The sequence below is a fragment of the Oenanthe melanoleuca genome, chromosome Z (assembly GCF_029582105.1).
Source record: "Oenanthe melanoleuca isolate GR-GAL-2019-014 chromosome Z, OMel1.0, whole genome shotgun sequence".
Lineage (NCBI taxonomy): Eukaryota > Metazoa > Chordata > Aves > Passeriformes > Muscicapidae > Oenanthe > Oenanthe melanoleuca.
This window is the reverse complement of record NC_079362.1, coordinates 15,941,916-15,967,198: the sequence shown is the minus strand read 5'-3', so window position 1 is coordinate 15,967,198 and position 25,283 is coordinate 15,941,916. Positions and strand designations below refer to the sequence as shown.

The 25,283-nt window shown below is 40.7% G+C and overlaps 1 protein-coding gene across 1 annotated transcript; it reads right to left on the bottom strand.

Annotated features, from left to right (window-relative positions):
* Positions 1-2,296: 2,296 nt before the first annotated feature.
* SLC25A46 (solute carrier family 25 member 46) lies at positions 2,297-15,112 on the bottom strand. Its single transcript, XM_056513861.1, has 8 exons — positions 14,024-15,112; positions 12,189-12,231; positions 10,884-10,941; positions 10,299-10,376; positions 9,507-9,607; positions 6,783-6,839; positions 6,256-6,313; positions 2,297-4,409 (listed from the first exon to the last, which is right to left on the bottom strand). Exons 1-8 carry the CDS (start codon positions 14,637-14,639, stop codon positions 3,831-3,833), a joined length of 1,590 nt encoding a protein of 529 aa, XP_056369836.1. The 5' UTR covers positions 14,640-15,112; the 3' UTR covers positions 2,297-3,830.
* Between the last annotated feature and the right edge of the window lie 10,171 nt (positions 15,113-25,283).

The following is a 25,283-nucleotide window of genomic DNA, read 5'->3' as shown; positions in this document are numbered from 1 at the left end:
GAGCTCAACAAGGGAAAGTGCTGGATTCATCACCTGGGATGGGGCAACCCTGGATGTATGGGGAGATTGGGGAATGAGAGGATGGAGAACAGCACCATGGAAAGGGACCTGGGGTTCCTGGTCCCTGGCAAGCTGGATCTGAGCCAGCAGTGCCCTGGCAGCCAGGAGGGTCTCCCCTGTCCTGGGGGTATCAGGGACAGCATCACCAGCCAGGCGTGGGAGGGGATTGTCCTGCTCTGCTCTTTACTGGGGCAACCTAACCTCAAGTCCTGGGGGCAGTTTTGGGTGCCACAATATACAATTTAAAGATATTAAGAGTGTCCAAAGAGGGCCATTAAGATGATGAAGGAGATGAAGGAAGAGCCTTACAAGGAGCATCTATGGTCACCAGGTCTGTTCAGCCTGGAGAAGAGACTGAGGAGAGATCTCATTGGAGTATGCAAACTCAGTGAGGGGAGGAAGGGGGCAGACACTTAACCTTGTGTCTGGTGTTACCAGTGACAGGATGCAAGGGAATGGCCTGAAGTTGTGTTGGGGGAGTTTCAGGTTGAGTATTAGGAAAAGATTCTTGCCCCCAAGGGTGTTTGGTCACTGAACAGCCTCCCTAGGGAAAGCGCCTTCAGGCACTTAGTGCGATTCTTGGAGGTGCCATGTGCAGGGCAAGGAGCTGAACTTTGGTGATCCTTGTGGGTCCCTTTCAATTCAGGACAGTCTATGACTCTCCGTGTTTGTAGCTGCATGCATGTGTCCAGCTGAATGACCACGAGAGATCAATACCTTCCATATACTTGCTTTGAACTTGCTGCTCAATTCAGAGGTGCTAAGAAAAACATGTGATTTTGAGCCTTACAAATTCTGCATAAATCTGTAAAACTGGCCATTTTACATTACTACAGACAGTACCCAGTGGCAGATAGTGTACCTCAAAGTAGATCTGCTAAAAGGAATGAACACAGCAGGAGCAATCCTGGAGAATTCAGTATTGGCACCAACACTGGATCTAAAAGCTCCACTCTAACACAACTAAAAGCCAAGTGTGATCTGTATGCTGTCCATGAAAGAACACAGACAGATGTTTGCCTGTTTCCAGGAGGCCTCATAGTTCAAAGTTTCCTGCACATGAAGGCTCTCCTTGTAAGAGACACAGATAAGCCAAGTAATTCTTCACTGCAGGAAACATAGGAGTCTGTCTTTCTTCAGGAATATTGACCTTGAAAGCAGCTGTCCTTTAAAGATTAAAGAAAAAAAAAATCTAGAGAGAAAAACAAGGCACAAAAAATTGTATCAGGCACAAGAGTGCGTAAGAATTCTTCATATTCCACCACAACCTACTTTCTACAGCCAATTCAGTGTTTCGTAGTTTTCAGTGGTATCTCTTGCTGAAGCCACCTACTGATCATCTGTGTAGGCTAAAAATTGAGCACTTCAGATTTAAAATCCAAATGAAAACCAGAAACACTCATGCTTTAAAAGGTTAAAATTACTATTTTCAGCCCCAACTCATTTATATTTTTGTATGGGCAAACTCCCAGTAACTCTGGACAAAATGTATTAAGTGTTTTGGAAGATAAAAAAAAGTATACATGAAAAATCTAAACATGTTCATTCTAATTGCTGGGAAGAAGACCGAAAAAGAATAGCCCAAAGCAAAAGGTTTTTTCCACAGCAGAACACTGACAGCATTCTTTCTCTCCCTGCTTAAAGTTACAGATCTGAGAACCTAGACTACAACTGTAAAACTGCCAGCAATGAAAGCGTTTGTCACAATAAAATATTATAGCAATCTCTAGTGCCACCCCTGAGAACTCATCTCCACCGTTGAAGAATATATAACGTAAGTCCTCCATTGCACAAGGCAATTTTATTCCTACAAAAACACAATTGGCCAATTTTACAGAGACATCTGTAAGTGCTGGACTGCAAGCTGCACTTAGTTATTACTTCAAAACAAATGGGATAAAATTGTTTGCTATGTCGGAATTTAACACCTTTGAAAAAGGCCAGTTTCATGTATTAAAAACTTGACTGGACCAGGGCATGTGCAAGTCAATGCTGTCCTTGCTTAGAGGAGGAATTTTGGACTGCAGAACCTGCTGAGGTCCTTTCTAATCTGGCTGACTCTCTGGCGTGGCCATATTGATACTCACAAAAATTTTAAAAGAAACTAGCCCAGGAACCGGATATTATACCTAAGCTCTTGAACGTAGTTTAATTCATCATGCTCTTGCACTTAGGAAAGTTAAAGAACTTGCAAATGACACTCTGGAGTCTATACAGTAAAACATAACACACGAAACAGGATTCCTTTACATCATTCTTTGGCAAGTTAATTTATAGTACTTACAGTGAATTCTCATTTTATTTCACACTATACACTAAGATTGCAATCAACAGTGTTTTAAAAGAAACCACTTTCCAAGTTCACCATACTTTCCATTTCAACACTTAAGTATTCAAAATACATGAAAGTTAGATTAATAATAAAGTAGACCTGATCTGAAGTAAGAACGTAGAAAGAGCAACATCTTTGCATTATTTTACCATGACTCCTTTTCATAATTGATAACTACACAATGATTAATGATTAAAACGCAGGTCAGTTTACAGCATTCACAAAAACAGACTTGCCACATATGAATGTGAAAAAAGTAGCAGCCTCTCATAATTTAAAAGTGACTTTCCACATGCTTGTTTTATTTGCAAAAAACATTTCCCCATCCCCCAAATTTACTGATGAAACCAAGGACTACGTTATTTAGAATGACTAAAAATCATTTTCAGGCTGAGTCTGAAAGGAGAGAGGTCAAAATTTATGTATTTCTGTGGTTCCCTTGCGCATAAACAGACTTAACTCTGCTCCACAAAATATTTAAGCTAGCAGAGACTTTAAAATACAGACACCAGTGCTAAATAATTTAGGAGACAATTTTATACACATCCCTCCAATCTAACAAGAGCAACTCTAGGAACAGCCAATTGTTTTTCAGGCTTTCTGTGCACTTTGAACACCACTACTACTACAACTACACAGATCTGTATGATTATTACACTATCATACGGAGCATTAGAATAAAACTAAACCCTGAAGTTATCAGTGGAAAGTCAACTAAAAATGGCACTTACACATGCACATATCAGTTTCTATTTTGCTTTATTCACACAGTTTTTGTAAGCCTTGCAAACAAACCGCAAGACAGCTGCATTCGCTGCAACTTTGCCCACACCCATTTTTTGTTTTTTTTATACAAAGCAAGAGATTCCCATTTGTCACCTTCTGCCACACTGTAGCAAAATTAACCTTCCATGTACCTGTAAAAACATTTAAGTCTACTTAAGTCACTTTTACGTTGTGTATTTTACTCACAGTTCCATTAACAGTGAAGTTGGAAACATTTTTAAAAGATCAGTAAAGCCATCAGTCCCCTACTTGCGAGTTCTTATAACTTAAGAAAATAAATTCCTTTAAACTGGCTAACAGTCCATATTAAATATCAGATGTGATGCTTATAAAGCAGATACTAACAATTCATATCCATTCCTTGTATCAGAGAATTGTAAGAGGAAAAAGAAATCCTCAATGCAATCACATTTGAAATCTGATCCCCTTTGTATGACTGCATATTACATACTCAATTTGTGTCTGTAATTTTTAAATAGTTCTTTTTTAATTACACTTCGGAAACTATATCCCCATTTGCAAAACAAGTTGTTCTACAGTGTAAGGAGACTCCACAGAGTGGATTCCCCAAAGTTCATTTTCTAAGCCATTTAAACAATAAGGAGTTAGCAATTCAATCATGTCCAATGTGCTAGATCCAGACTTGGACAGATTAAGAAACATTTTGAAGCAGTGTTGAGTAAATAATTTTGGTAAGCTGTAAAACTGCCACATGCAAGGTATACTGCACTATAACAGCTCCAAATCCTTTATAAAAACCTTGCACTCCTTCTTCGCGTTTTATAGTATTTATGCAGTCTTTCATTCCCTCATACTGAGTATTGATTGGAAGCACTTCATAGCCAAGGTCTGTATTGTCAATTATTGTGCGTGTCCCTTGAATATGAAGGCGGTGCAAAACTGTTTCCAGTGGGTAAAGCATGACATCAGCACACAGGCTAGCAGCAAAGCTAGCTATAAGTTCTGGAAAATACGCATCCAGCATGCTCTGCACAGAAGTGGAGCTCTCAGTTGGAAGGTTGTGGGAATTATCCCTTTTCAAAACAAACAAGACAAGCTTCTGGACGATGGAACTGATGACGTAGTGAAGAACTCCATGTAGAGCAGTGGGAAAAATCAGGACCATCAGGGGAAGGAGACGCTTGCTATGGGGCACTCCCAAGCCTACAACTCTGCCAATTCCTTCTTTCACGCAGTCCAGGATACCAGGATTGTCGCGAATTATTTCACTCTACAAGCACAAAGAAGGAGTTACAACTCGTGCTGAGCACTTCAAAATCATCCTGATACCACTCTGACACTTCGTTATTGCTGAACTTCTAAAAAGAGAGCTGAACACTCGCATGCTATTGTGTCTACACAGCTATACAAATAAAAGTCCCTTGTTATAAAACTCTTGATAGCATTAAATTCAGCTTATTTTCAAAGAATGAATTCATCTTAAAGAAGTGAGGGTTTTTTAATATATACTGCAGTCATCTGCTTTTCTACAGAAGAAATTCAAGTTTCAGCCTACTGCTGGAAGTATCAGAATGCAAAACAGTCATGGACTTAAAATGTCTACATCTGGAGCAAAATGCCAGCAAGTACTTATTTAATTCAAAATTTCTTTACTTTAAAGACTGTAACTTTTGAACTTGAATTGACATAGTAAAGTTATATAACTAGCGCTGAAAGGTCGTTTTTTTGACATGAATTTAGTAAGCTCAGTTTCGAATGTTTTCATGGCATTATGTGCATTTAAAGTAGCATTCTTTACCCATGAAGTTCCTCTGTGAAGAGATAATTATTCTGTTCATGTACTGAAAACAAAAATTGTGTAATAATTATTTACTGTTACATTCCACCTGTGAGTGCAGGATTAAGATAAAACATTATTTCTCCTACTAATGGTTATACTCTAGTGTTTCATCATGTGGTTTCCATCCAAAATTCAAGATTTCTGTGCTCTCCTAAATGTCAGAGTCTGAGTCCATGTGGTCTACTGCCCTGACCTCATGCCAGAATAAACCACCAGAATATTCCTCAGTATTTTGAGGAAATACTAGACAGCTTGCAGACCCTTCATGGTCTTTTCAGTGCGGGAGAGAAACTAGTTTAAATGCCTGAGAACATAATGTTGTAGACTTTAAGTATAAGTTAAGCAGCACAACTCCTTTTCTTTCTCACATCTCTACAGTCACTGCACTTCAAAACCATTCTTGCTTTGGCCTAATACGCCACCATGAGGTTTGAGATGTTAATGACAAAAGAACAAATGTGACAATCATAAATTTCCACTATTTACAGCTATTTTGAAGAAATGTATTTACTTAGGTACGTGTCAAACAGATACTGTTGAACAGCATGGTTTATCAGAATGACGACAATTTAAGTCAATATAAACCTGCCTATAGAAAATCCAACAATCCTTCTCTGATTCATTGTTTGTCACTGGTCGTTGTCCTCTTCCAGCACAGGAATGTAATGCAAACCTGGCAAGCCAAGCTGGTCCCCTGAACCGATTAATACAGTATAAAAATTTTCACAAACACTATCACTACCTCTGCTGTGTTTCTAATAAGCTTATGATGATGTTTCCAGGAACTCAAGAACTTATTTCATACATCACACACACACACACACACACACTCTTTTTCATTAAAATACCTGCAAACAGCTGAAGCTACTAATCTTAAAATCCTCAGATCACAGTGGAATTTTCATAACCAATCCATTACACAGAAGATCACCTACCTAAAAGCTGAGAGAGATGTTTTTTTGTTGCTTCCTTTTAAATTGTGCTCATAGTAAGTTGCTTTCTAGCAAAGAAACTTTATACTTATCTTTATGTTTTATCTGCTGGAACACATAGATGTATATACGCAATATATTCCAACTGCCTACATTAAATGTCCTTTCTAATTCTAGATTTAGAGTTAAATTAGTACAATAATATACTTCATAATAAACACCCATTTCAGCAAAGTCACAGAGCCTCAAGCAAAACAAATGCAACTACTGCAACATAAATCTGAATTCAAAGATCTATAAAGAGTAACAGTATCTTTTAAACATTCCAAACACACGTAAGTTACCTGTACAGTTTCAATGAGGCTTGCAGAATAAAAAGGCATTGCTATCACATGAGTTAACCTGTAGAAATTAATGATGTAAGAATTAGCATAATGACAATATTGTAAGTTTAGCCAAACAGGCACCTGGAAGTTGATAAACTTATCTACCAAATTATTCCTGAGACAAAATTAACAAAGGTATAACTCAATTACTAAAATGTATATCAACAAGTTGAGATAAGCTTCAGTCAAAAGTTTAAAATTTTAAGCTATTTAAAAGTTTTAAATATATTTCCATGTGACCAGACTACTTAAGGTCTAAAAGAATCTAATCTTTTAAATCAGCTGAGCTCCACAGACACAGAGATCTAGTATAAGAAAACTTGCAAAAGTGGTGTATGTAATCAAGATCATTCAAAAAAAAAAAAAGAATTTGAAAAGTATTGTTAGCATCTTGTCAAGTAAACATAGCAGCAGACTAAACTTATGTCCATTTGGTAGTTTTATTATGTTTACATAATAAGACATAAGACACATGCTGTACTTACCCTTTGAGTAAAAGGTGCCCACTTATTTGCTTGAGGTTCCATTTATGTGAAAGCTCTCTAAAAAGAGAAGTATTTTCCACAATATGAATATAATCACCCACATGTAATTCTCAAGCAATTCCTCCTTGAGTGTCAACAACCAGTTGCTGTTCTACTATTTATGTTGGAGTACTTCCCATATAGGAAAGACACAGCAAAACATTTAGTAAATCATGTCTAAGTTTTAGTAGTTTTTGGGGGCTGTCAGACATTCTATCAAAAAAGGTTTCAGTTATTAACAAGTAAGATTTTTGCAGCTCTCACAGCAACTGACATTAATCAGTTCACCATTTATTTAGTAACCTTATGTATAAGTGCTTAAAGCAATTATCAGGGAATACTGGAGTACTTTAAAAATCTCCATACTTTCCCTTGATCAAGAAATCATTTTGATTTCATTTTGGTTTGGTTGTGCTCTTCTGCACTTTAGTTTATGTCTACTCTGTTGTTTCTTTCCAGAAAATCTAAATCATATTCTGACACAGTTGGACAGGAACAAATGGAGTACAAGAGGTCAGACTAGAATTGCACAGTAATTCCATACAGATGTAACTGAAGTTTTTTCTCCTATGACCAGTCCTTAGCTTATTCTGATAAAACAGAAGAAAACCCATGTGTTTAACACAAAGGTGACATCAAAAATACTTCCTTGAAGTAGTATTTCTAGCTACACACTTCAAAATACAAACAACAAATGTTTACATTCCACTTCACAGAAAACGCAAACCCACCTAGCTCAAGATACCATTCAAACACCACAGGTACTTACAATGCATATGGTCAATACTCCAGCTGGGAGGTATAGATACTTGTCTGAAGTGCTGGGCACACTAGACTTTGTATTTTTAGTAACAAGCTATAAAGTGTTCAGCTTCAAGTCTTGCCCAGGAACCACAATCAGACTCTGCCTATAGTTAAAATAACTCTAATCCAAGAAAGGCAAGATTTTACTCTCTTTAAGAATTGTGTGCTGTTAGTAGCTATCACATTTTAAATACATAGGTCAATCACTAAAGAGGAACAGAAGATCAGTTCTAGCATTATGTATTTCAGACACTTGGATCACATCCACTTACCCATAATACTTAAATGATGTGGAAAATTAAACCAGCCAAACTAATGTGTGAAAGGCTAACCTGTCAATCTACAAGGCATAACTGTCCCTGCAGTGGAAGAGCAATTATGCAACAAGTTTGTCTAGTACAAAATGTTAACACTCATTTCTGGGCTCCTCTCCTAAAATAGGAGTATTATTTCATGCAACTATAATATCAAATTGACATTTCACTTCCTTGTCTTCTTTGGAGCCTGATAATGCAGTTAAATAACCTATAAAATCAGATTTGCTGGCACTGTTGCTATAAGCAATAACTTTCTCCTCCCTGGGACCATCCAAACATGCAAGCCACCACTAAAAAGGAAGACAGAGCATTCAGTAGGAAACTGCTGCCGGTGGTGCACATATGAGACAACCATTTTAGCCAAATCACCTTCCCAATCCAGCTAATTTCCTGCCTGTTCACATACTGTGTTTCCACGAAGATGGGAGTAGCACAGAGAAAGGAGTAAGTGGCTTCCAGCAGAAAGATTCAATTTCTTTGGCAGCAGCACCAGCTTACTTTTCAAATTGATGAACTGGCCCACAAGTAGAAAATCATTGCTCACATCTATGAGAATTCAGAACTATGAAGACATAAACACTACATCACATCTAAACTTGAACATACCCAGGAGAGCTGTATCTAAAACACACTTAGAGGAAAGCACATGCCTGGAAATTTCAATTTCCTATGAAAGAGAGCTAACCAAAAACCTTAAATACACACTCTATAAAATTTAAATATGAAATATTTAAAATACATATGAACTAGCTTTTGCTAGTGCTTTTGAACTCGCAAATGTCTACTTTTATTAGGATGGATGCATGCATCACAACAGTATTTGATTCAGCATAACAATACTTCTTTTTAAACCCATGATAGTTTCCATGGCCCTGAATACTTTTAGTAAAAAAAAATTACTAAACTTCTGTAGCAAAGATTGATACAGTGATGTAAAAATTATTAATATCTCTTTAAAGGAAGTCAGTGATTTTTAATTCTAACATCTTTTTTATGAGAATACTGCACAAGGTACATATAGATAGTTGATGGTCAAGGAAGGCAGAAGACAAAGCTGCCAGTCACATGGATGCTCATTGACCATGTCTTCTCACTTACTAATGCAGGCCATTCAGTTCTCCCACCTACCAAAGACAGTGCAAATATTCAGCAAAATGTCAGTGCTGGCTCATTAGCTGAGCAAGTTTTCTGTATTAGATTAGTAAGACCAGGAATTTTTACCTTAGGTATGGTATTTGCTATTACCACACAATAAAAATCTAAATAAAAGAAGAAAATTTTGATTTCTTATTATTACAGAGCTGAATACCGAAGAACAATATGCTTCAGTATTTCTATACTCAGACCAGTAAGCAGACACAAACAAATAAAGTTCCCAGAAAGAATTCCTCACTATTTAAGGATAAGGTTGTCTTTTCCAAGATAACCACACTGTGTTTGGGAACAGCTATTTAATGTCCGGTTGTTCTCAGAAGTAATGTTTTTCAAAGAACCTTATTAACAACTTGAAAATAAGTCAACAACGTATTAATTTGTTAGAAGCAGTAAAAAACCCATGCTGTACCTTGGCAAAGGTGTAAATTCACTGATGATGCCTTCTGTTCCCAGGGTTATGCCCTGAACAATGAAAGTGCTGCCCATTCCTTTCCAGAGTGCTCTTGGACCCTGTGTGTTGAAATATGCAACATAAAACTCAAAAATATTTTCAACTTATTAATGAGAAAAAAAAAAAAAAAAAAAATCAGTAAATTCAGACCACACAGGGCTACCGCTCAACTTTAATTGTCATTAAATTCAGGTAACAACTCATTTTTTAATCTATGAAGAAATTTTTGGATCACAACCTGTAAATAATTCAAATAACTGTAAATAATTTTGGAGGTATGTCTCTCACTTTAATACTCTGTATTATAAACTTAACACCATTCTCTACGGACAAAGTGAGCTCAAGATGTCAAAAGTACCTCCACAGGAAATTCAGAATTAAGAATTTCTTCCTGCCATCTTATCTGAGTTTAAGGATTGCCATTTCCCTGCAGAATTAGAAATTTATTCAGTACTATCTTTGGAAGGAGTGATTTCAACAATAATTTTATCCGCATAACGATTAATGAACTTTTAGAATCCTAACGAAAGAAATTCGTTTCAATAACCTTTTGTTTTCTAATATCCATAATCTGAAAAAAATAATGGTTTACTTGATCTTCTTAACACATTTCTGTAGCCATAAAAATAAGAAAGCCTCATAACAGCCATGTTTTTCAGCACCAGCTACATAAACACTTAGAGATTTCAATGTACATACATGCAGCAGGAACTCTCAGCGCTCAGATACAGCCTGACACCAAATACTGACCTGTGTCTTATTGATGCAGTACATGATATTGACAATTGTAAATGGCGTGAGATGATAATTCCGTGCATGATAGTTAACCTGTTAAAAATATAAATAGTGGCAGCCTTAGACACACATTGCAGATGCTACAACTCTGAAGGATAAAGGTGTTTCAGATGTTAAGAATTTTAACTCTGTAAAGGTCAGCTAAAAATGTGAGTAAGTTCTCACTGAAATCTAGGGAAATGGGCAGCCCTTTTAAGTATTTGTATACTGCAAATTTAAACAACAAACCATACATATATCAGAACATATGAAACAAAGCATCCTGCATGTAAATGGGAATCTGAAAGTTGCACTGCAGACACCAAAACACTTTCCTGTAATTTGCTTTCCACTGCCCAAACAAAAATGAGCAAGATTTTTTAAAATAAGATAAACTGCAGAACAGAATACACATATTATACAAGCAAAAATGTGCTAATATAGCAGAGTCCCCCTAAAAATTGCAAAGCTTCCTATACTACTTTCATACAGAGTATGAAAATAAAGAGATATGACAGTACACAGGAGCTTTTACTGGAATAGGTAATATAAAAGACATACCTGACACTGACGACGTAGAACAATGCAAGGATGTGCTAACACATTTTCTGTAAACAGACTTTAAAGGAAAATTTTATTTAATGCATGGGCAGCCACTAAAAATTCCTTAGAAAATTCTTTGTTAATTGTCTCTAACAACAGCACACCAGTATTTGGAAAAGCAACACATTTTCTAGTGAACTAACAGGGCATTTTTGATGGCTACCCAACAGCTTCCCAAGGACAAGTTACATTAAATCCGACATATACATTTATGATGAAAAAGCCCCATATATATGCAGTATGCACCTATTTTTATAAGCAGAAAACCATACAAAATTTCTTAATCTCACCCTCCTCAAAGTAACAGGGTACAAAACAAACCAAAACCACAATTATGAGAAGATCAGTTCCCAGTTTTGCGCTAATTCTGCATACTGCATCATTAATCAAGACTCTCCATAGGGAAGCAAAACCACTGGTACTAACAGCTGACTACTTTTTCACCGAAAATACTACTGACCCAAATCAACTCTCCTACCACTGCCAGAAGTCATATTTGAATCAAAACTCCACAGAAAAGTTCTCACTTCCAAGGCAGAATTTCCTGTTGCTGCCATTCAGAGGAAATACTTATTTCATCTCGAAGTGCCTGAGTGATCAGAGCACTTATGTGTATGTTTAAACCTGGGACATGGATCAGATTTACAAACAGCCCAAGCTACAGGATCATCTGTGGTAGGTTTCTGAACTCCTGATCAGCAAGTACAAGAGGCACAGAAAAATACTGCAGTTTTGTACCTATTAAACTAATTAGCAGCTTGCTACCACCAAAAGAAGTAAAATTTTCCCTGGACATCAGCACCTTAAAGTTCACCTCTTTCTCAAAAATACTACCAATAATCAGGGTCACCATGAAAAAGCATAAAATGGCCACTTGGTTAGATGAACACCATGGTCCCAAGATACTTCAGATATAATATACTTGCAGACATTTTCACCTTCTTAGGAAACAGTTGCATTGCCTAAAAATGTTATTAGAAGTTGAGAATGTCAAAAAAGTTTTCTGGTGTTACTTTCAGATTACTTGGACAAGGTATACAAACATCCTGGGCATTCCATATGGAAAACTGTTTCTTACACTCATGTAAGTATTTTTCAAGCAGCAGTTAAAGAAAACAGAAACCTAAATGGGAGTAGCAGGTCTCTAAACACACTTCAGCTGCTTATGGCTATTGGAATAAAAACACAATATAAAAGTGTGTGTAGGGTTTATAAGACAAGTAAGAGTTTTACTACCCCTTTGTCACTGAACCCAACTCTTACCTTGCAAGGCCAATACCAAAGCCAGCAAATCTGTTCAACTGCTCTGAAAAAGAAGACAAAAGTCAAAACAAAACCAGATTATACAACAGTGATAATCATAAATGCCATGCACATGATCGGAAAAACTAATTTTATCCTGTACTTCAATTAGAAAACCCCAAGCACTAATATTTATGGCAGCTCATCAGCAACAGGGGACATAAAAAAAAAATACTACTCCAGGAATATTTGCACTTTGGACTGCATTTGAGTTTGTACACACTCTCATAGATAAAACTGCGCTCTTCTTACAGGGAAAAGAAGAGAGAAAAGGAACAGTAAAACAGAGAGTATTTTAGCATCCAAAAATCCCAACTGAAACCAACTACTGAAAGATTTAGTATGCATCAGTTTACAGTACTTATGAGACACAAATTTAGATAATTGAGGTGAAAATAACATTAAAACAGTAAAAATGAAGAATTATGGGAGAAGTTACAAAAAAAGCCACGGATGAAGTAACAAATATCATATAATACAAATATATAAAGGAAATTTTCAAGCCAGTTGTTTATCTCCAGTCCTTTGCAAAAATTCAGTTACTGGAGAATTACGAAAGGAATTAATTCAGGTCCCTGCTGTCAGCTCCCAGAGACATTTGCACACTGGGAATTATGAGAAGAGACTTTAAGATGAACGTCAGAACAGTAAAGGCATTTTAAAGTTAATGGTCAGCCCTACAATCTTCAGAGTGCAAGCAGTCTGAAGGCATAGATAAAGTCAGTAACTTCAGTGGGGCTCCATGCAAATGTGACAGCCCTCCCAAAATGGTAAGATACCACTTGCAGCTGCTGGCTTCAGTGATTACAGCAACTCCTTATCAGTCCTCCAAAGTGCAGAATGAACACACCTTCCATATGTAGATGGAGGAAAAAAATGTCGTGTCCAACTACACAAGGACACTTGAACAGTGCTTCAATGAGTGCATGCATGGATGGAATCCAGCTAAAGGCTGTACTCATCATTTATAAGACCTGAATAAAAACACTGCACTACCACTCAGAAACGAAAGACTCGCCTACTAATATAATTTCATTTCAGGTAAACTAGTATTTCATAAATCTTTTGATACTCAAGTATCTATAAACTACTCTTTTTAATTAAAGGAGACAACACACAGTACGCCAGATACAGCAAGTTTTCCTTAATTCACCTCTATTTCATTAAGTCCTAAAATGACTTTACTTATGCAGTCTTTTACTGAGTTTCCCAACGGCTACTGAAAAAGCCTTGAACTCAGCTGCTCCTTTAAATCCTACCAGTCCCACAGTTCCCTCGCTACCACGCGTGAAGGGGGAGAGGGGAAGTTTGCGTCAGCAGCTCATGTTTTAAACCCGAGAGGAGCCACGCAGTCTGAAACACCGACACAATAACGCAGCACTGTAGGACCCGAAGGCACTTCCTGCCCTTTAAAGAGGGCGGAGTGTTTCTGGAGGGTATTGTTTACATGGGGAATGAAAAGCAAGCTGACCGCGCACTGCTAAACGAGAAGCTGCGGGGCGCGCTCTGGCACTCTCAGATCACACTTGCAGGGCGCTGCGCAGTGCTGGAGCGCAACTGGCAGCGACGGAGCGGTCCGTGTTCTTCTAAGGGACTGTCTTCCCGGCGCTGCAGCACGCCAGCGAAGAGGGCCGGGGCGGCGCTCGGCCTGGCCGCAGCACAGCGCAGCGCCGCCGCCGCCCTTGCCCGGCGGGTCACTGCCCGCGGGAGGCGAGAGCCGGGGATCAGCGCGGCACCGGGGAGCGGCGAGAGGCGGCGGCCGCCCCCGGGCCAGCCCAGGCCGGGCCCTCCCTTACCGGCGCCGGGGCCGCCCGCCCCGAGGGTGGCCTCCTCGTTGGAGCCGGCGCCGCCCAGAGGGGTCCCGGCCCCATACGGCGGCGTCTTCTCGCCCCAGTGCAGGTTGCGGCTGCCGGGGATGTCGGGCGGGCTGGTCACCCAGGCGCTCAGCTCCGAGCCGCTGCTGAAGGGCCTGGAGCCGGGGCCCAGCTCGTCGCGGCTCACACCGCGGTAGCCGAGGCCGTCGAAGCCGTCGGGGCGGCGCGGGTGCATGGCGGGGCGGCGGGGGAGCCTGGCGGCGCCGAGAGGAGCGGGAGGGGCCGCGCTCGGCCGGACCGGACCGGACCGGACCCGACCCACCGCGACACTTCCGGACGCGCCGCGCCCGCGCACGAGACCACCGAGGGGGCGGGGCCGGCGGCGCTGGGCCAATGGCGGCGCTCCGCGGGCCCGCGCGGGGCGGGACGCCCCCTGGCGGTGCGGCGGGCCGAGGGAGTGCCGCCCGCCCGGGCGTGTGGGGATCCCTGAGCCGGCCCCGCTCCCGGCCTTTTCCCGGCCTTTTCCCGGCCTTTTCCTTTTCCGCCCCCGCGGGGAATCCGCGGGCAAGAACGGGAGGTGGCCGGAGAAAAGGGCCATACGGACATGAGACAGCACTTTTGGGAGGGAAAAATATCCTTCTTATCGACCCTGGAGATGAGCACAAGACAGCGCACGGCAAGCACAGGGATGAGGCCAAGGAGGGGGCATGGACTATGGAGAGGAATATAGACCACCCAAGATCCCCAGAGCCCTCCGATCCATTTCCATAAGTGGTCTGAAAAAGCAGACTGCCCATCATAAGTGAGAAACACTTAGGGAAATCAGTCTAGAGAAGTATCCCCCAAGCCCGGGGGATGCCCACAGGATATCCCGTTGGCTAGATGGATGAAGCTGGATCCGTCCTGACAGCAGGATTGACATTCCTTCAGCTGGATCAATACTGGAACTAGGAGTGGATCTTTTTCTCTCTTTCTCTCTCCTCCTCTTTAATTCACCTCTTCTTTTCTCTCTTCTTTTTCACACTATCTCTAAAACCCATTCCAATGTGATTATTTAGTAGGGGATTAAAATACCAATTTCCATGCTGAGTGTGTAATTTGCTAATAAAACTTTCTGATTTTTTGCAGAGTGTCTGGCTTTTGTTCCTTTGAACCACGAGCATTTATGAATCTTCCTTCCCCTTAGGAATGGGAGGCCTGTGGGTTTAATGATCCCTTAGCTCAGAATCACAGAATCATTAGGGTTGACAAGACCTCCAAGATCATCAAGTCCAAGCCATGACCCTGTCAATCAGACCATGGCACGTTCCAGTCTTTCCTTAAACACTTTCAAGGGGTGGTGATTCCAGCATCTCCCTGGGCAGCCCATTTCAATATCTGGTCACCCTTTCTTGTGAAAGAATTTTTCCCTAATGTCCAATCGAAATCTCTCCATGCACATTTAAGACAATTTCTCTCGCTGTGTTGTTTGCTGCAGGGGCACAGAGGCTGATCCCCTCCTCTCTACAATCTCCTTCCAGGCAGCTTATCTCCTAAGAAGCCCAACAAGGTCTCCCACAACTGGGTCTTAGTCTGACATACAGGTGTCCTCGTTTTGTGCACTAGGTTAAGCCAGCATTAGTGCATTTAAGTCTAAGTATAGCACGGATGGCAGGAGTCATCCATAGCTTTCTGAGAGTGAATCCCAATAATGTGTATAAATATCTCAGAGGCATGGGCCAAAGGATGGTGCCAGACTCTTTCCAGCAGTGCCCAGTGATGGGACAAGGAGCAATGACCATAAACTAAAACACAAGTTCAGCACATAAAGTTACAACATATCTATGCTCTGGTTTATTATACAGCTTTGGTCTTCCTAAAGTTGTGAAAATCACAAAATCAGAATAGTCAGTGTTGAAAGAAGTCTTTATTCTTAAATGCAGTAAGCAGGGACATCTTCAATTTCCAGCAGGTGTTTAGAGCCCTGTATATACTGGCCATGAATGTCCCCAGAGATGTGGCTACAGCCTCTCTGGACAATCTTTTCCAGTGTTTTACCAGTCTTATAATACTCAGTCCTTCAGCTATGTCAACAGCACTACTCACCTTGGTGTCATCTGCAGGTATTCTGAGCATGCACTCAATCTCACAATGTCTATCTTATTGATAAAGATACTGAACAGTACTGACAAGAATTAAGTATTAATATTAAATAGATTTTCAGGTGTGGAGTCTATGCCTTCTACACAGTGTCTCCAGACCATTCCCTGGTGTTTGACTGTGGTCCATAGTACAGAACCTATTTTCACATGATACAGCAGAAATCTGGGCTGCTTTCTTTTCTTTGAAAGAAAACATAAAGGAAAGAGTTCAGAGGTTTACTTTTGCAATGAGAACCAATGGGCAACAGCCTAAGTGCACTGAGAAGCAATTACAGCAGGACACAAAGCTTCTGTGCAAATGATCCCTTAAATTTAATTTCCATGCCACTTAATACAGAGGCATGCAGGCATGCAACTTCTGTGCTTGGTCTTGGAAGCATGACCAGTCTCCAGGTTGTCAGTAAGAGAAACCAGTAAACCACAGTTCCTCAGAAAAAATAGGAGAAAGAATGTTGTTCCAAAGAAACCACAATCTTTTTCCACACTGGAAAATGTCATTACTGTTGGAATAACCAGATCTGCTGCTTTTTTAAAAACAATATTAATTGACTAAGTATGTGTGTGAGAGGCAGAATTACTCAGGGTGAGGAAACTATTAAAATTAAAATCTACGTTTCTCTTAGAAAATGATGCAAAGGAGTAGACTGCAGAGCTGCTATCTCAACTTTGATTTACACCACATTTTAGAGTGCAAGCCTGCAACAGTGGGTAGCTGCCCTCTTGTTCATGTAATGGAATAGGGCAGCTGTGCTCTGTGGCAGCTGCTGGGCTTGTGTAACTGCAGGAGTGGGAAGAGCTGCCCCTCTGTTAGGCACAACCAGCTTCAGTTGGTTCCCATCCAGACCTGCCATGGCAAAATCATCAATGATTTTGGTAGCAGGAGAGGGTAAGAGAAAGGTGGTATTTCCAGTATCCTACTCTATTTTAAAGTGGCAATAAATTAATCTCCAAGTAGAGGTCAGGTTTGAGTGTTGACATTGGCTTAGATGGGACAGAGAGTAGTAGTGCCTATGTGATTTGGGGTCTTCATCCCATCCTTGTTTTTTGCTTCCAATAATGATTCAGGATGAGAACACCGATGCTTGAAAGAACCCACAGCCAAGGAGAACAGCAAACTCACCAGCTTTTTCATGGGTCTCTCGGGCCTGACATCTACAACATCCTGTGTCACATCCCAGTGGTGGATGTCCAAACAGCCCTTTCCCTTCAGCTGCTCATATTTTGAGTGCTCTCAGAAGAAAATCTTTGGTTTGTCTCACAGTTTTTTAGGCACATAAATAAGCCCTAAAATGAAAGTCACCCCAAAAGGGCCAGCGAAAGGGAGCCTGGGGTTTTAACATCTGCTGGCAGTCTGGACTTTAATCTGTGAAATTTCCTGCTGTACATCTCTGCAACTTCCTGAATTCCCCAAACAGGAGGCTGGAAGGTGCCACAGGCTATTAGGTCTGTCCCTCACACTGGCAGCTGGCACCCAGCATGTATGTACTTTGGCTGGCTGCTTCTTGTTCACCCATGCCCATCAAGAGTGATCTGGGCAAGGAAGAAGAGCCTGCAAATTGCCTTTGTGTTGCTGCCCAACACAGGCTTAAGTTGTGCATTGGCTGAGCAGCAGCACCATCATGGGACATGTGTGGAACTCTCTGTAGGGCCACACACCTGGGTGTTAACCCTCTACTTGCCAAGTGGGGACTCAGCTTCTGGCCTTTACCCTGTCCACTGATGCCTACCCAAATCTTTTGGTGGTTACTTCAGTCTCTCCCTGTTTCACTGCTGCTTAGTTGGAACATGGACAACTAATCCAGGTATTGATCAGCTCCCAGAGCACCCATCCAGGGAACTGCTGGGAATGGGGCTTAAGGTCTGGTCATTTTAGTTTGTTTTGGAAGCTCTACTTCTGTCCTTATAGGTGTCCTGCTGGTATATTAAATCTTACCTGGTGTACTAACTCTTATAATTGTTAAAATCACGCCAGGAGTGAGACTAATCTGTCTTCCTTGCTGAGGCTGAGGAGAAGTGCAGAAGAAAAGCAAGCTATGTGAGTCATCAAGGAGGAAGTTTAAAGACTGATGTCAGTTTAGATTCTGAGCTATAAGTAGAAAAACTGTCAGGTAGTCTGCTTAAAACATTCCCCATCTATTAAAAAAAATAGTGTACTCACTCTCCTGCACAGTAATCCATTTTGGAGTATGTTATCAGCTCCCCATGAATAGTAAATAATAATGATAATAACAAGTAGTGCAAGAAAATCATGTGATAGAAAGGAGGCTGTGGCTGATGTCAGAGCAAAAGACAGAGATCTGTGGGCTGAATATCACTTGTGACAAGGTAATGAATCTGTCTAGTTTCAATCTGAAATGCCTGGTGTCGTTTGAAGTTTCCTGGGATTTCTACTCCTTTCAAAAATGAAGTCAGCCCTCATGCTTTATAGGCTTTTTGGCCTGACACCAGCATCTAAGCAGATGAAAATAATGATGATTGCTGCCACCCTCCCTGGTACCATTAGTTTTTCAAAAGGTCATGTTTTCTGTCACTGCTTTAAGGGGGGCTGTGAGGCTCGGTGCAAATGCTCAAAATGAACATGGAATACTAAACATGGGCATGTAGTGTTAAATCCTGAGATGTGGGGTGTCCCAGGGTGCCTGTTGGGCTCATCAGTTCAGAAAGACACGGGTCCTGTTGTGGTTCTTGTGCCACATCTGCTGGCCTCCTCTGGGTGGTTTGTCTAAGCAAAGGTGTCTGGAGTGTGCCACCCCACCTGGATGCTATTCCTGGGCTTTGGGATTGGTGAGGTTTCCTTTCTCTGACACAGTTTCCAGGTTTTCATCGTTATGTGTCCTTGTGTGGGATGAACAGATGGCTCATGGAGGTCCTGGGGGAAGGAGCACACTCAGAGCTTCACAAACGTGCTCGGGTATGATAGGTGGTACACTTCCAAGAGTTGTGACAGTTATTTCACAATATAATTTCAACTTTGTGACAGGTTTTTTGGCGGTGCTGAGGACAGACACAGATCCTCTTCCAAGGAGCTCACAATCTATGAAAACAAATGACAGATGGATGAAAAGCATGCCAGTAGAGTGACAAGGTGAATGAAGTACCTTATTAAATACTCTTTTCTATGTTTTTTATTCAAGTAATTTATTCAGAATTTTCTGTAGATTCTTTTATCTTCCATACAGTGTTCTGTGTTTGCTTCCAAATTAGGAACTTGAAAACTTGCAGAGAGTTCCTTCTCAAGGTCTCACAGTGAGACAGTGAAAGATTTCCAGCAAGGGTAAAAGACAGGCTGCAACTATGCACAGCTTTTTTGCAGTAATTGTTTCCATTTGTCATGTGCTTTTACTTTCTTAAAGAGTGTATAATTCAAGCAACTTAACAATGTATGTGTTTCCTTTACAGGTTACCATTACTTCAAATTTTGTCTGGTTCTTCTCTTCAGCATCCCATGCTAGCCAGCTGCTCCAGAGTGGGATGCTGGCTGCTCCTTAAAATAAACCCCTTTCAGAGCATTATCTTGAACTGGGGTAATTTTCTAATTTTTGGCAGCCAAAATCTGTACTCATTCCTGCTGCTGCATGTCCCTGGTGCCAAGTCCACACTGTTCCTAGACAGGAGACCCTTATACCTTCCACATGCCACCACTTTCCCCACTCTTCCACCCTTCACCCTACTCCTGTAGGCACTGCTTACCCTTGTCATGGACAGGAAAATCCCTGGTCCTACCTGTCCTCACAGCACAGCCAACATCTGACCAAAAATAGCCCCAAGCAATTTAAGGCAATCTGGGTCATACCATGTTAGCAGAATTGGATTCTTTGGTTTATTTAGAAGGCCTGCTGATGGCTCACAGCCATTTCATACAAAATTCCCAGTTCTCCATCTGGAACTTCTAACACAGCCCTGTTCCACCTGTGCAACCCTTCTGCTCTGGTCTCTTTATTCAGGCAGCCTTATCCTATTTAGAGAAACACTGAAAGTAGGATACATACAGGAAGGGCATCAAACTGTGAGTCTGTGCAGAGGAGGGCCACTATGAAGATGAAAAATCTTGAGGGCCAGATTTACAAAGAAGGGCTGAGGTAAATTTGCTTGCTCAGCCTGGAGAAGAGCAGGTAAGGGTTGGCTCCGTTGCTTCTCATGGGGCCCAGAAGCTAGGGAGACTCAGGTTGACATTAGGAAAAGGTTCTTCCCTGAGTGTGGTGGGGCATTGTAAGGACTAAGAGCACAATTGCCTGTGTCAAACAGTGCTGCTACAGGACTTTGCTGTGAGATAAGCACGGGTGGAAGCAACAGCGTGGCTCCAACTCCAAGCCTGGTGTAATTGAGATCTGGCTAGCACATCCTGGGCAATGGAGGCAGACAGAAAATCCCACTGTGGCAAACTGTACAAAGAAGCAACTGCTCATAAGGTCAAAGATCCTCTCAAGTTATGAACAGATCGCACCTGTGACCACTGAAGCCCCCACTGTCAAATATGCCTACATGGATACCTGAAAATAAGGTAAAAAAAACCTAAATAAGGCCACTGTGGAGGGAAGTTGACACAAAATGAAGGTGTTATCTCGGTGTTAACTCAGGCCTTGGGAGAGGTGAACAAACCTGGGAGAGAACATGTCACTAATAATGGGCATAAAGTATGTAGCCAAGGAAGGAAAGCCAACTCAGCAACTGTGCTGAAATCAGCTCTGAATGCGTAAAAGGTAATTCCAGCAGGGGGAGATTGTGACTGCAACTCAGAACCCAGCCACTCTAATGAAGAGAAAGACTGAGCATGGGACTAACTAGTATGAGAAGGGAATAATTTAACCAATAGAATAAGAGAACTGTGTACCTAGTTGTGAGAGATTGGAACGTTAATGGTTAATGACTCAAACAATCTGCCATTTGCAGTGACTTTGGCCAACGTGATGACCAATGGACATAAAAATTGCAAGAATCAAATCTTGCCACAGAATCCAGTGGTGGTGACCATGTACCTGTCTACATTTATCCTTTCTATCTCTTTATTTTCTTTACCTCATAAATTTTCTTAAATGTTATTTTTATGCTTTTATATTGCAGCACTTCTAACCAAAATGGCTACATTTTAAAATTTGCCAAGGACATTATTTTATCATAATATTCTGAAGTTTGCATGTAAAAGTTTATTATTGAACCTCCAGAGAATTTTTTTGTTTCTCCTTCTCACTGCCCAGAGTAAACCAAACAACACTCTCCTAAAGCCGTGGAGCAGACTGGGGCATAACATCAATGAGAACTAATTAATTAATTTCATTGTTTGCTAAAATGTATAAGTAGTGAAAAATTTTGAACAACCTCAGGACTCCCACCGCTGAGAAGCCCAGGGTGATTAAGGACCAGCAGGATGCCACTGGATCCTTGAGTGGTGACTATCTTCTGCTTGATCTGTCTCCCTCCTCTCTTTTCCATTTCTTTCTCTCTCTCCACCTCACATTTTATTGTTCAATTAAATCCATATTATTGACTTTGGCATATGGTCACGTTTGCACCTTAATTCAGGCAGAGACATCTCTCAGTAATTGGATCACATCAGGCACTGGAACAGGCTTCCCAGAGAAGTGGTCATGGCATTAATGTGACAGAGTTCAGAGAGTGTCTGGATGATGCTCTTATGGTTAATATGCTTAATTTTAGGTGGTTTTGAAAGGAGCAGGGAGCTGGACTCAGTGATCCTTATGGGTCTCTTCCAATTTGAGATATTTTATGACTCCCACCACAGCATGTTCTCCCAATGGACAGAAACACTGAGGGCACAACCTGGTTAATTTATACCAAAGCTGGTTTCTATATATTCACGGCGAAAAGAGGAGAAATCTGGATAGCTTGCATGCCACAGAAATGCACACTGCCATTTTCTCCACTTTGCAGTGTTTTTGTGGCAAGAAACTTACTAAAGCTGTACAGTATTTCAGGTTTTTTACAACAAGGTCTGTGCTGATTGGTATAGACATTTCAATTCAATCAACAGGAGTGCTAAAACTGTACTTGAGAAAAATGCCTTTTGCTTGACTTTAATAGCATTTCTGTTTGGAAAAAATCAATGCCAAACAAAGAAACTGTCAGTGTCAGCCTTACCTAAATTTGTTTGATCATACTGTAACATATATTTGAAAAGCACTTTCAGGCTTTAGAAGGAGAGTAAAGGTTAAATAGCAGCAACAATGGGCAAATGCAGCTGGCAACGTCATAGATAGTTAACAATATTATATGGATGTCATGCTCTTCCAAAGTCGTTACTGTAGTTTTGTCTTCAAAACACCATGGGAAATTTGTGATAGGTTTGACACAAAATGTCACTGAAAATGAAAAAGAGAAATTACAATACTGAATGTGATGATGGAAGCATTTGCAGACTGGTATTGTTTGTCCAAATCAATAGAAGAGTGCAAATGATTCATTTTTTCTGGCTTTATTTCTTACTGCATTAGTCACAGCTAGGAAAAAAACCAACCAAAACCAAGAAAAACCAACACACTGAAATGGAAAAAAAATGAGCAGACACAGCCTCAGAGCAAATGGTAGGGGGACCATTGGAAATTTCAAAACATCAGACCTTTGCCATAGTGGTTACCTTGCCAGAATGGCAGATATGTACTTGATTTTGTGGACCCAACGGGGACACAGAAGACAAAGTGAAACTAGATGCTTAATGTGCCTTTGTCATTGTCTCTTGTCATAACATGAAGGAGATGATGCATGAATCTTTGATTCGTTCTTGATTTTAGATTCATTTTTACCCTAAGCACCTTGCACATTTCCATAATCCACAGCAAACCAGTCCTGAATAATGAGAGTTGAAAGCAGGTCTCTATGGAGAGATGAGCCTATTTCAGCCCTCTCTAGGAATGGCTTCCTGTGAAGACGGCTGGAGGAATTCAGCAGAACTCCTTCCAGACTACTGCTCATCCTTCTCCTCGGGCTTTGTATCATTCTCTGGGTCCCTGAAGCAGTTCCTGCTCCTACAGGCAGAGTATTCATGGGCAGCAGTGGATGCCCTGCAGATCTCTCTGCTGTCTAAGCCTTTCCAGGCCTTCCTCCAGTGCTTAAATGCTCTCCACACCAACTTGCTCTCTCATTGTGCCTGAACTTTTGACCACTTTCCCACCCTCCACTCCCTATCCACCTGGCCTCCAGTCTGGCAACATTCCTGGTCACCAACCATCTGGTGGCTGCAAGTCAGCAGCAGCAGCTCATTCATATGCCTTTGTCCATCTGTGGTTAAGCCCACCTGAAACCTTAGCCTCATGTTATGCCTCTGATCCTTGGAAAGCATTTTAACACCACTACTTCTGCTTTTCCCACCATTAATAATCTGTTTTTTCTAATCAGTTTAGGATGAAGCGTTATTTGCTTTATGTATTAAATAGGTTTAAAGTTCTATTATCATGGTAAGAAACTTAAATCTAGTGATTAAGGCAAATAAATGCCTTCGCTGGTTGGTTTTAATCTCACCAAGTCAAACAATTACACAGTCATCATGGGAAGGTATTTGATAGTTAATGTGGATTTACTTCGGAAAGAAACCCCTTTCTTCACTAACACACTTTCTGACAACTCCTCATTCTTCTCACATTATTTGCAATGCTCAAAATGCACCTTGCCATCACTCCCTGCATCTATTTAGCCACCTGAACTCTTGCAAAAGTTGTTCCTTCAAAGACAGGATCGAGCAAACTTGTTCCCTGCTTCCTGCATAATCTTTTGGTTCTGTACATATATTCAGGTGGGGCTGTAGTCTTTCTGAGGCCTGAGGGTTTCCCTGTTGATGAGTATAAAGCTATACAAGGATGTCACTCTTTGCAGAGTGGGGGAATTAAAATCTGACCTGCAAAAGGTTCAGGTGGTGATTATTTGACTGAAGAACCTTATATTGCAATATATAATGCAGTAGTTTTCATCTTCCCTGCAACTTAAATTTTTGCTGTGATGTTTGCCACCTCCCTTATTTCTTTGTATATTTCTAGTCATGTTCTAATGGATAGCCATCTATTTTCCTGTTTCTTAAGTTGCATACTCATAAAAATTAACATTTTTTGCTTTTATGCTCCCTTGTAATGTTCTTTTACTATTTTCCTCTTTTATATTTCTGGAGGAATAGAAGCAGTCAATTACCTCTCTTTACTTTGATCACCTTAGGTTCTCTCATGTTTTTCTGCCTAAATTTTTTTCTTTTAGTCAATTCTGTTCATTATTTTCTTCAGTGATCAAGGCATTTTTTCTAAAGAACAACCATAGCCATTAGCAGCCAAGTGCCTTCTTACTACATTCCCACTGAATGTAATGAAGTCATACCTGTTCCTCCCCATGAGACTTCATTCTTAAAGTTCCAGCCCTCATGGTGAAATCCAGAATGTTTGGAAATAGGATCCTGAAGTTCCTTCCTTCCTCATTTCCTCCTTTTGTTCTTCCTTCCCCACCAGTCTCCCCCCCAGAACTTAACGATATTTAAATATTTAAATAGTTAGATTTTTAGTGCTTTTAGTGCAGCAGGCACTGGTTTAGGCTGTCTCTATAAATTCTCTTTTAATCATCCAACAGAGAAACTGAGGTCAAGCCAAACAGGATTTGTGTACTCTCACTTTCAAAGGAATCCTGCCATACCAGGCAGAATCCTGAAAGCAAACCCAAACAGCACCTAATACAGCACTGCCCGCTGTCTCCTGAAAGAGGACAGCTCTGTGAGTCTGTGGTAATGTTACCATAATAGTAATAGATCAAGCATCCATAACCCTAAGTAGCTTAAAATCTTTGAAGAGACAAAAGCTTGTAATTATTTTTGTTACTACCTATTTTTGTTAATTTCTAATTTTAAAAGTGTTACATTCATACATTGACAATGCCTTGACACTCTAACAGAGTTGCTTTGACATTATTTACCATTATAATTATCCACAATAAGTTTCCTTATGAGATGTGAGCTGACAGAGTTTTGGTTTCTGAAGTTGTAGTGCAGTATCATCCAAGTATTTTAAGAATATTTCACAGGAGAATATTGCTCTAAAAAGAAAAAAGCACATCCCCAAACCAGACACCTGGCACCTCCACACCTGGGCTGCCTGGCCTGCAGCTGCCCCCTGCAT